A 12,157-nucleotide genomic window follows, 5' to 3' on the forward strand; every position below is an offset into this window, starting at 1 on the left:
GAGATGCACAGATATACTCATCAAAGTAGATGGGGGAATGTCCACCATCATAGCTGAACCGGTAAAGCATTGCATGATAAATAAAGCATTGCATGATCGAATTGTTCATTTTAAATTTTAAGATAGAATGTCGTCCTATAAAGACATTGTTCTTTGCAAGTATGACAGGGCCCATAACTCCAGAACAATAACTATCGAGAAGAAATCTATGCAAACAAGTTACAAGTTTAGAATTTTCTAGTGCTGCTTAACTGCAAACACTGCTCTTTCAATAAAAAAAAACTTTTGCATACGAAGAAAAGACTAATATTACACTCTGCCATGGCAGATGTAATGAAAACAGTAAGAGACTTACAATGTCAAAAGCTTCGAACACGTTCCTGGAAATATGGTCTGCAGGAACTCCTAGGAGGGCAACGAACTCCGTAAAGCTCACTAGATGTGTGTCGCTGTTCTTTATGGCAGCTTTTACTTTGAGAATCACGTCCCCAATATCTTGGAACTGGATGCTATAAAAATATGATCAAAGAAACTTTAGTAGTCGGAACAGTATAATAGAACTGTTGAATTTCATTGTACACCCGTTTTATTAATTAACATACTGTTACACATGAAAAATAACATAAGCAAGTATTATAGCAGCCAAAGCAATGCATCAACATAAAAATCCAGTTCAACTACAGTAAAAACAGAGCTCGAATTCATGAAATGTGCAATATGCAACAAACATCTTGAATTAATCTTGTATGTAACATCAGCACCATATGCATTTTTCCCAATAATATAGCAAAGTGGCTTTGTTCCTAAGTTTTGATGTAGTGAATCGTATGAAGATTCCATGCATGCATTCAGAGCCTCTGTGATAGTACAAAAAAAAATAGCCAACACAACTCATATCATTGATGCAGCACTACAGACAAAGACAGAACACAGAGTGAATAGGATAAGCACTGTCTCACAAATGAAAGACTTACACTCAAACCTCATTATGATGAAATTGCATCTTGTATAAACAAGTTTGTTATACCAAAAATTCATTTAAACGTATATTCTGAACACTGTTCCAAGATTTATTTACTTTGTTATAACCAATATTTTGTTATACCCAGGTTTGCTATACTATTGATTGTTTAGTGCATTTCGACAAGCTAAACCCAGAAAACAATGCCGGGCATAGCAGACATGTGCATAAGACAGTAAGTCTTAAATAGGAATTGATCTTCTTGCTGCGAGACAGCGCTCATCCTGTGTGCTCTGTGTTCCCGACGTCTTTGTCTGCACTGCTGTGTTAATCATGCAAGCATTCCAACTCGCCGAAATTTCCGTTCTACTGAACTCAATTTGTGCATACCTATTGCACACAGATGTTGATAGCATGTCAATATGCATTGTCATGGTGCCATTCTGCAATGTTGTTGTGAACAAATACTATCACATTCGAACTAATCATGTCTTTACAATACACTACAAATCTGCAAGCAAGATGGCAGCCTAGAATTGAAAGCCTGTAATGATACACGTGTGCTCGTGATGCCATATAACAGCGCACACTGGCTGTAGACATAGTTCACTTTGCTCCTGGCCAAATCACTCAAGATGCTACTGGTACATCCAGCAGCAATAACGTATGATGAAAAATATTTTAGGACCATCTTGCACAGAAATTGATCAAATGCACACATTTTCATGCTGTCAAAATGCCTAACAACACCCCTACTCATTCTTTATGAAGTAATACTGTTGTTCTGCGCCACTAATTTTGGTTATGAACACTAGAGGGAGCGAAAATCTGAAATGTCCACAGTGTAAAGCACAATTTAGGCAAATGGTCATTTTGCACTTTGTTTCTACACCAAGGCTTGATTGATTGATATATGGGGTTTAACGTCCCAAAACCACCATATGATTGTGAGAGACTCCTTAGTGGAGGGCTCTAGAATTTTTGACGACCTGGGGTTCTTTAATGTGCACCCAAATCTGAGCTCACGGGCCTACAGCATTTTCACAACCATCGAAAATGCAGCTGCTGCAGCCGGGATTTGATCCCACAACCTGCAGGTCAACACCAAGCATTACTTAATATAGTATTAGCATGCATGAATTGAGAATTTAAAATCATCAAAACTATTTCAGGGTCTTTTTAACACACACACTGAGCTGGTAGCAACAGTCCTGGGGATCATTGGCAGACTGATTAAGCTCCTCAGGTGAAACATGTGTATGTAGTGACCAATACGGGCTCTGCTATAGAAACGACGAAGAAGACAATTGTTGTGGCGAAGGCTCGTGCTGCTGAAACTGCTGGTTGCTGTCTTTCTGCTGTTAAACGCCATGCCGGGGTGAGGCAGCCGTGTAATGGGCCTAACAGTATTCTTACATTTGGTGAAGGTGCTGGTTGTCTCAAACTGGAACTCAGTTCCCGGACTCTACCTCAACCCCCACCTTGCCAATGCCCGACGACATGAGCCAGCCACCTGCAGTCATAATCCCATCAGTCGCCTGTTCCGGAATGCCATGACAGCAAAGTCCACTGATTTTCAATGCGACCGACGACCAAGACGCCGAAGACTGGCTGTCCCAGTATGAAGCAGAAAGCGCCCATAATAAGTGGGATGACACAGACAAGCTCGTTTACCTTCATTTCTATCTCGCAGGTGTGGCAGAACTGTGGTTAACCACAAAGCGGAAATAACCTTTAGGTCCACCTTAAAGACACACTTTGCAGAAGTCTTTGGCCGACCTGCTGTTCGCAAGCTCTGTGCCGAACATCATTGCGCTGCCGCGCACAGCGATCTGGCGAGACCTTTACCTCGTATATTTAGGATGTTCTGGACCTCTGCCGTCGTATAAATTCTGACATATCTGACACTGACAAAATACGGCACATCACGAAAGGTATCGAAGACAACGCCTCTCACAGGCTCGTTGCAAAAAACCCGCAAAGCGTCACCCAGCTTATTCAGCACTGTTGGAGTTTCGACGAGCTGCAGAGAGAGCGCATTTCTACTTGACGTCCGAACCTCGATACAACATCTACATCTGCATTAACCATTGGCGCTGTTTCTTCCGAACAAACCACGTTCATGCAGCAAATCCAGCAGTTCGTCCAAGAAGAAGTATCGCGCAATGGTCTCTTGTGCCGTACGTTCCAACCAGTGCGCACACGCTGACCCCAACGCTCTGTAAGGCAATCGAAGAGCAAGTTTCCGATGCCCTGTCTCCTACATACCATTCTTCGCCTATCTCCGCCCCTCTTACTTATGGTGGGGCCGCCAGACGATCACCACCGTCGCTACCAACCGTCACGGATCTTGCTCGACAGCCCCGTCTCCTCTACCCAGCAAGTCCACCTATCCGTCCCCACCCACCTCCTATTCGCCACCCCGCACCACCATCAACTAACCCTTGGCGCACTATGAACAACAGGCCAATTTGCTATTTCTGCCATCTTCCCGGTCATGTAGCGTGCTACTGCCATCGTCGGATTTCAACCCAACTGCTGGTGAGGCGACTTACGACTCCCATTATCCAGAGCCACCACATTTGTCTTCATTCCTCCCCATGTCTGATCAGTCGCCATCACGTCGTCACGGCTGCGACAGGGCTAGGTCGCCCTCCCCCACGGCGCCGTTCTATTTCTCCGATGCTTCCTCGATCACCACCCGCCCAAACGAAAAACTGACTATCGCAGTTCTCGAGGCAAGAGCTACGCACATATCGAAACCTTAAAGGCCTCTTGTTACCTGCTAATGAAATAACTGCACAAATTGATGGTGTACCTGCGAAAGCGCTTGTTGATACGATACTGGTGCTGCCGTATCTGTGCTAAGTGGTGAACTGTGCCACAAGTTGAAGAAGCTTATGCTGCCGCTTTCCGACGTCTCTCTCCACACGGCCACTGCACATCACATCCAACCTTCAGCGGCGTGCACAGCTCAACTGGTCATCCAAAATATTTTGAATGTAGTCGAATTCGTTGCATTTTCTTCATGTTCACACGATATCATCTTAGGCTGGAACTTCCTCTACTCTCATCATGCCGTCGTTCACTGTGCGCGTGCCGAACTAGAGTTGTCGACAATATGTGAACTGCCCCTGTGTAAAGCGCAGACGTCTGAAAAACCTTCTTTCAAGCTGCTATCTTCCCGAGTCACCGAGGCTGCGGACACTCACATCCCTCCTCTATTCTGCGTTTTCGTGCCCCTCTTCTGCGAGGACGCATTCTCTGTCACCGCTTTCTTTATCCCCTCCGACGCCTTCGACTCTCGCAAGAGCTTCCTTCTCCCGTTCACAGTTGTCACTGTAGAAAACACACACGGCTCCATTTATATAACGAACTCGCTTCCTTCCCCAGCCATATTATTTCCAGGCGAAGTCCTCAGTCACCTTGAGGAAGTTGATTCTGTTTCATCCAGTCACCTACCTGACGACTTGCCATCATCTCACTTAAACACCATTACCTCTGGTACCACTCCCACTTCATCTCTGGAGGCGTTTTTCTCATCCATTGGCCCTAAATCCTGGCTCTACTCTGTCGCTTCAAAATGTCATTTGACCATAGCCAACCTTCTTTGGGTCGCATGTCCGCCATCGTTCACAAAATCGACACCGGTAGCCATGCACCTTTGCGCCAGCGCCCATATCGAGTTTCTCACGCTGAACGCCGTGCCATTGATGATCAGGTAAACGATATGCTTCGCCGTGGCGTAATACAACCTTCAAACCGCCCTTGGGCCTCTCCGGTTGTACTGGTGAAAAAAAGGATGACAGCATCAGATTTTGCGTTGTTTACAGGAGTCTTAATAGGATCACGAGAAAAGATGTTTATCCGCTGCCCAGAATCGATGATGCCCAAGATTGCCTGCAAGGAGCAGAGTTCTTTTCTTCTTTAGACCTTCGATCTGGCTACTGGCAGGTTCCTATGAATGAAGCCGACTGCTCCAAAACTGCGTTGCAACTCCTGACGGATTGTACGAGTTTAACGTGATGCCATTCGGCCTCTGTTATGTGCCTGCCACCTTCGAGCGTCTCATAGACAACATCTTTAGAGGCTCTAAATGGAACACGTGCCTGTGCTATTTGGATGATGTCGTTTTCTCGAAGGACTTCGACTCCCACCTCAGCCGCCTCGCAAGCGTCCTGACTTGTCTTTCGGACGCTGGACTGCAGCTCTTAGGGCATGTTGTTAGCAAGCGTGGTGTCCGTCCTGATCCAGCCAAGCTTCATGCTGTCGCCGACTTTTCCAGACCAGCTACACTAAAAGAACTCCGCAGCTTCATCAGCCTCTGCTCATATTTTCGCCGTTTTGTGTGCAATTTCGCCATCATAATCGCACCCCTGACGCAGGTACTTGCTGACAACCAAAACATCTTGGCCTGGTCCCCAGCATGCAACGAAGCATTCGCCTCTTTATGCCATCTTCTGAAGTCACCACCTATCCTACGCCACTTTGATCCAGACACTCCAAACGAAATTCATACGGATGCTAGTGGAGTAGGCCTTGGCGCTATTCTTGCTCAGCGTAAATCTGGCTTCGATGAGTATGTTGTATCCTACGCTAGTCCCACCCTCACTAAAGCGGAAAAGAACTATTCAGTCACCGAGAAAGAATGCCTTGCCATTGTTTGAACAATCACAAAATTCCGACCTTGCGTATATGGCCGCCCATTTGACGTCGTGACTGATCACAACGCATTGTGTTTGTTGTCGTCATTAAAAGACCCATCTGGTCGCCTAGCTCGCCGGGCACTACATCTCCAAGATTACGACATTCGTGTAATTTATCGGTCAGTCCGCAAGCATTTGGACGCCGACGCTCTTTCTCGCTCGCCACTTCCCCACGATTATGTTACAGCGTCTGTTTGCAGCTGCGAGAGTTCTTAACTTGAACATCCCGACATGTCCGCTGAGCAACGCCAGGATCCATGGATAGCGTCACTTTCAGAGTACCTGTCTCGGACGTCTCCACGTACAGACAACTATTTACTTCGATGAACTGCTCGCCAATTTACCATCCATGACGGTCTTCTGTACCGGCGAAACTACCTATCTGATGGTCGCAAATGGTTGCTGGTGATCCCTCGCCACCTACGTTCCATCATCTGTGCCTCCTTCCAAGCAGATCCGCAATGCGCCCACGCAGGTGTAGTGAAGTTGTATGCTCGCCTACGATTTCGATATTACTGGCACGGAATGTACCGTTTTGTTAGGCAGTACATCTGTTCATGTTCCTTGTGCCAACGCCCGAAGAGCTCTCTTCGCGCAACCACAGGGCCACTCCAGCCACTGTCTTGTCCTTCTCGGCCTTTCGGCCGCACCGAAATCGACTTTTACAGTCCCCTACCACACACACCAAATGGAAACCACTGGGTAATTGTAGCCGTGGACCAGCTCACACGCTACGCCGAAACTTCGGCGCTTCCCGAGGCCACTGCGCGTGAAGTCCGCTTGTTCATTCTGCACAACCTTGTCCTTCACCATGGTGCACCCCGCGAGCTTCTCAGTGAGCGTGGGAGTTCCTTTTTGTCGGAAGCTGTAGAAGCCCTTCTATGTGAATGCAACACCGTGCATTGAACAACTACCGCATATCACCCCCAATCTAACGGGATGACTGAGCGATTTAATCGCACGCTGGGTGACATGCTCTCCTTGCACGTTTCCCATGACCATACGAACTGGGACCGTATACTGCCATTCGTTACTTACGCTTACAACAGTGCAATTCAATCTACAACTAGATTCTCCCTGTTCTTCCTTCTTTATGGTCGAAAACCTTCATCGTTCTTGGACACTATCCTTCTGTACCGCCCAGACCCTTCAGAATCAACGACTTTGCCGCCACCGCCACATATGCCAAAGAATGTCGGCAGCTCGCACGTTCGCTTACTACGCATGATCAGGCTCGCCAGAAGCACTCCCATGACAGACGCTCATCCCCTTTCTCGTACGTGCCTGGAACAATCCTGTGGCTGCACGTGCCATCGTCTACCCCAGGCCTTTGCTCAAAGTTCATACCCAAGTGTGACAGTCCATACCGGATCCTGCGCCAGACAACACCAGTCAACTACATGGTTGAACCTATTCAGCCACCTACAGATCAACGGCGCCGCGGGCACGAAACTGTGCACGTCAACTGTCCAAAACTTTACTACGACCCACCGGTCCTGTCTGTGCCATAGGTCGCGAGGATGGCTCCTTTTGCACCGTGGAGTCAATGTAGCGACAAATACGGGCTCTGCTATAGAAACGACAAAGAAGACTGCTAGGTGGCAAGTAGGGCTAGTTGGATTACGTTCATAATTGAATTTTTTTGTTGTTGTTGAAGCGAACTAAAGACGGACGGACAGAAGAGGCCGACAAGGACAGCGCAAAAAAAAATCAATTAAGAAGACGGCTGTTGTGTCGGAGGCTCGTGCTGCTGCAGTTGCTGCTGCTGAAACCGCTTGTTGCCGTCTCGCTGCTGTTAGGCCCATTAAATGGTTACCTCACCCCGACACGGCAATTAACAGTATTCCGACACATGTAGTTTATTACAAGGCTTTGAAGCAGGAAATAGCTTAGTTGAAAAAGTTCTCAGCTGTGCACTGTACACAGCATTATTCCTACACATGTAGCACCAGCGATCAATCTGACTGGACATGTCTGATGTACATCTACAAAAAAACACAGGAAAGACAATATTATAACCAGCTAGCCTGACAACAAAACAGTACAGAAGAAACAAAAACAAGAAAAGCTAGAAAGAAAACACTTCAAGCACTGTGTACATATAAGATCTCTGGCTCAAAGAACATAGGCAGAGTCCAATAAATACTATGTGGTAAAATTACCACGAATATGTCATTTGATACAATATTGCCACAATCATAAATAGCTTATTGAACTTGAGTCCTGAAAAAGCAGTTTAACCAATCAATTACTTCAAATCACTGTCTTTCATAGGGTATTCAGTTATGACATTCTTCCCTGACGCATAGACATTATCACAGATGTCACACTGCAGGGATGTTCTTTTGATGAGACAAGAAGTTAGGCAAGTACACAACATCAAGTGTGTAGCGTTCAATTAATCTTTTGATTTTGTGTGAACCATAGAAATGGGTCTAATTTATACAACAGTGCTGACCCGACACGGTTCATATTTTCTTTTAAAAAATGAGTAATAGAATGAAGAAAATCGATTTAGTGCCAGATTTGGGGACTTGTGTCGACATCGAGAGCATCTGCCAGAGTTACAACGTGTCCCTTGATGTGTGTTGCGCCACAGTGTAACAGACTGGATTCCCAGAGAAAGCAAATGCAGGAGGAGGAAGCAGAAAGTTAGGCGAGCTGATGAGATTAAAAAAGCTTGCAGGTATAATAGACGCATTAAACAGAACATGAAGGGACTAGTAAAATGTGTTCTGTTAAACAGATTTCCATTTACTGAGAGTCTACGGTATAATGAGGCAGCAGAAAGCACAAGACCGGGCTGATTGGCAGATCATGGAAGAGGCCTTTGCCCTGCAGTGAATGCAGTTGGTATGATGTTTATTTTGAGGTTCCTCTTCTCTGACACCATGAACTGTACCAGCTGCATTGTGGGCCACAATTTTAACGATCCATAACTTGCAAAGCATAGACACTGTGCGAGGCATTTGGCAAGCAAAGTCACTTCAGCTAGAGCATTCTAGAACAATAGCTTGGCTCACCGGTGCATTGAATGTCAAGCTTTCAAACAAGTAGCAAGGATATGTGCATCTGTGGTTGTAAATTTGCCCCACGAGATACCAGCACACCACCCTTAGTTATGCTTATCCGAGATCATTCTCAGATACTTTTTTGTTGTCCTCATACTTCTTGGCTATCGCAGATTATTATGCTGAAAAATAAAATTTGAATGGATGGTACTGTTGAGGCACTCAGCAGAGCAGAACTTAACTGTGAGCATTTCTTTTTTGTGGCCTTCGCAATCCGCATCGCTTTGGCAGAGCTACAGTGTGCTGCCACAATTGGTTGTGGAGATCACCCAAGAGGGGTACACTGTTCAACGAATCAAGTGCACTGTCATAGCCAGAAATTGCTCTGCGTTAAGAGTGGTTAACATGTGGTTGCCCGTATCCGTTTTGAAGCAAAGAGTATCACTTATTTTATTATGCAAATGGTTAAATAATATTGTAGCCTGAAAGCTGATTAAAAAGAATCATCACATGGTGTAAACTAACTGACCCTGGTGGTCCTTGTATATAAGGTGAATTTTTGAAGTGTAATTCAGTGTTGCCACTTTTGTTATCAAATCTGTTCGCTAGCTTTGTGTAATATGGGTGTGCATTAGCACTATCATTTTATTCCCCATGTAAGCATGAGAATATTTTTGCCTACAGCATTCCTTGTCCCCTTTCTCATTGTTTTCTCTTTTTTATAAGAATTTTGGCCAAGTATCAAGGTACGGTGCATAAAAAGGCCAGCTGAAATGTAAATAAACTCTGTTGTAAGTAGGTGCTCGTCTGAATTTTAACAGTCTCCTGTCTTCATTTAGGTTGCACTGCAATTGTTCAAATGATGAGCTGAATCATTGATTGTGTTTGATCATGCATGTTACTTGCATTACTTTCCGAGTTTTAGCAGCTAAAACACACTATTTAGAGTCCATCACTATGTGCCCTCCTGTCATCATTATTTCTAACAATTAAGATCTGAAGGGAAAGTCAAAGCAGATGGCCTAGCACACATGGCCGATTGGTTTTTCCACAGGCTGTCTACATCTGACGAAACGTTTCCAGCACTCACTGTTAGAGTACCGCATGGAAATAGCAAACACAAAATAGGCACGTTGGCTTGGTCGTACTTGCAGGCACTTCCATTGCTGTGTATTGAAACGCCAATGTTAAGCCATTCTGTATATGGCAGAGATAAGCTTTAGTACTATTGGTACAATGCATGCCCAGAGAGTCACTATAACTATGGTCTTGAGCATGAGTGCATCAAATTGCAAGATCACTGTATGTTCCGTAAAGTCACACTAAAAATTTAGTGAATTAACAACTGATCAACATACTTTTCGACGTTTTCTGGCACACAAGGATGTCAAAAAAAAAAATACTGGTTGCAGAAAGATATTTATTAAAAAATAAAGTCTTTACTGAGACATGAAATACACTGGAAAAAAGTCAATAAGAAATGAAGCAGGTCGCAATGTATAGAAATATACTCACAGATTCCTACTGATGAGATGATGCACACGATTGCACACAACGGTCTTCACAAGGCAGGTGTTTTCTACATCAATATGCTTAAGATCATCATACGAGTATGAGGAAAGTGGGATCCGCAAGGCCCTGTAAACAATAAATGCCAATATTCAATGGCAGCAACAGTGTAGCAAGGTGAATATAGATAGTATCTGACAACAGATTGCCACTGCCCATTTTTCACATCAATAAACACTGTATAAAACAGTGCTGAAAGGGTTGATTAAAATATTACTTCACTCTCTCCTAAGCTTTGAGGTACTTTTTTTTCCTCCTGCGGGGACAAGTGAAATTTTAATGTATAAACTACTGCTGAAAGTAACATGCAAAGCAACACAATCCCATACTTTTACGAAGAACAAAAAATATGTACTATCAACAGGAAAAGTTTGCGGGACGTTGGATCCACAACAAGAGCGAAATCTGCTATATAAGTGCTTAATGCTTGTAATCAAGCTGGTAACTGTATAAGTGGTAATGTCAAGTGCAGTATGAAAAGACATTCCCAGACAAAGTGGGAAATGAGCTTTATCACACATTTTGCATCCCGCGAAGTTTTGCTGCTGATAGTACTAATCGGACTGGCGAAACTATAGTGCAGTTTTTTCATTAGGAGACAAAAACCACTAAGAATATCCAAGAAACCAAGTTAGTTTGCAAATAAAAAAAAAGCAAGGTTTAGGGCTTCGCATATGCAAAAGTCTTTTACAAAGACAAAACATAAAGCTTCCTAATCGCACACAAAACTGAAAGTGACATGTTCTGTGATAGCCTTAATTGCAGTGACTATGTTTAGTAGTGTTTGTGTAAATCTTTCTTCAATCCATACAAATTCTCTATAATGAGCCTTCTTGAATATGTATAGTATATCTACCCTACACTGCTGATCCCTAGATAATCATTGCTTTTATATGCTTAATAATGTTTTACAAAGTGAAAGTAAAATGCCTTACTTTGCCATCAAGTAGCGAACATTTTCAGCATAAAGCCTGGGGTCTTTCTTTTCCTGTTCACTTGGAACATAGACAGGAAGATACTAAAGGAAAAAATCAGCAATGCACACAAATTAATGATAACAAATCATGCAATTTTGTAAACATAAGTGCACCTTAGACTACAGATTAACATTACCATGTAAAATAAACTAAAGGATGAATAAATGTTTACCTCAATTTCCATGTGCGTTCGTACCTGGCACAAGGTCAACCACAGGGTTTCATAGCTGAAATGAAACACATAAAAGGTAACATTTTTTCATTAGTTTTCTGACCTTCATGACTGTACATATTATCTGCCCAAGTATGATGATGTCGGTTATTTTCATTGCATATCCTGCATCGCCAACTGCATCAAATTTATGGAAACAGCTGAGCACGTAAAAGGCCGCTCTATTGATGGTATCGTGGGCAATAAACAATCTAAGTCGCTTTTGAAGCAACATGGTGTTCCATCTGTATTATGTCAGACTTGCAAGCCTGAAGTGCGGATAGACTGTGTTCTGTATGCTGGGCACAGGTCAGCAGAAATTGTGAAGCTCACTCAGGCTCACTCATGAAATATATCTTGGGCTCAGAACTTGCTCAGACTGACTCACCGGAATTTCCCCGAGCCGGACTCATTTGGACTCACGCTCGTGAAAATATTACTCACCCGGACTCGCTCAGACTGTAAGCTTGATTCGAGTATGAGCGAGCCCGAATGAGTCGACTCACGAGTCCGTAAGTCTAGAATTAGCTTTTTCAATCGCAGTGTGAATGCTCTTTATCACCAATACCTCACCCAATGTGTGCTCTTCTTGGTGCCTTTCGATATAGTATCTTCTAATAAGAGTTACAAGTGGTTGTAAGTTAGCAAGGACATTTTTATAGGAAGAGAACGTAACATAATTATCAAGAACTTCCCCTTAAGAGTGATGGAGGGGGAGTATA

The 12,157-nt window shown here is 44.0% G+C and overlaps 1 protein-coding gene across 4 annotated transcripts in view; it reads right to left on the bottom strand.

Moving 5' to 3' along the window:
• The window catches only part of LPCAT (lysophosphatidylcholine acyltransferase), a 117,070-nt gene that overhangs the window by 17,083 nt on the left and 87,830 nt on the right, over positions 1–12,157 (bottom strand). For all 4 annotated transcript variants that reach the window (XM_037428335.2, XM_037428334.2, XM_037428333.2 and 1 more), the window contains exons 8-11: positions 11,397–11,451; positions 11,183–11,265; positions 10,194–10,316; positions 356–509 (exon numbers count right to left, since the gene is read on the bottom strand). In XM_037428335.2, coding sequence (XP_037284232.2) covers positions 356–509; positions 10,194–10,316; positions 11,183–11,265; positions 11,397–11,451 — 415 coding nt within the window. The remainder of the gene's footprint in view (positions 1–355; positions 510–10,193; positions 10,317–11,182; positions 11,266–11,396; positions 11,452–12,157) is intronic.

Source organism: Rhipicephalus microplus, chromosome X, assembly GCF_043290135.1.
Source record: "Rhipicephalus microplus isolate Deutch F79 chromosome X, USDA_Rmic, whole genome shotgun sequence".
In the NCBI taxonomy this organism is placed as follows: domain Eukaryota; kingdom Metazoa; phylum Arthropoda; class Arachnida; order Ixodida; family Ixodidae; genus Rhipicephalus; species Rhipicephalus microplus.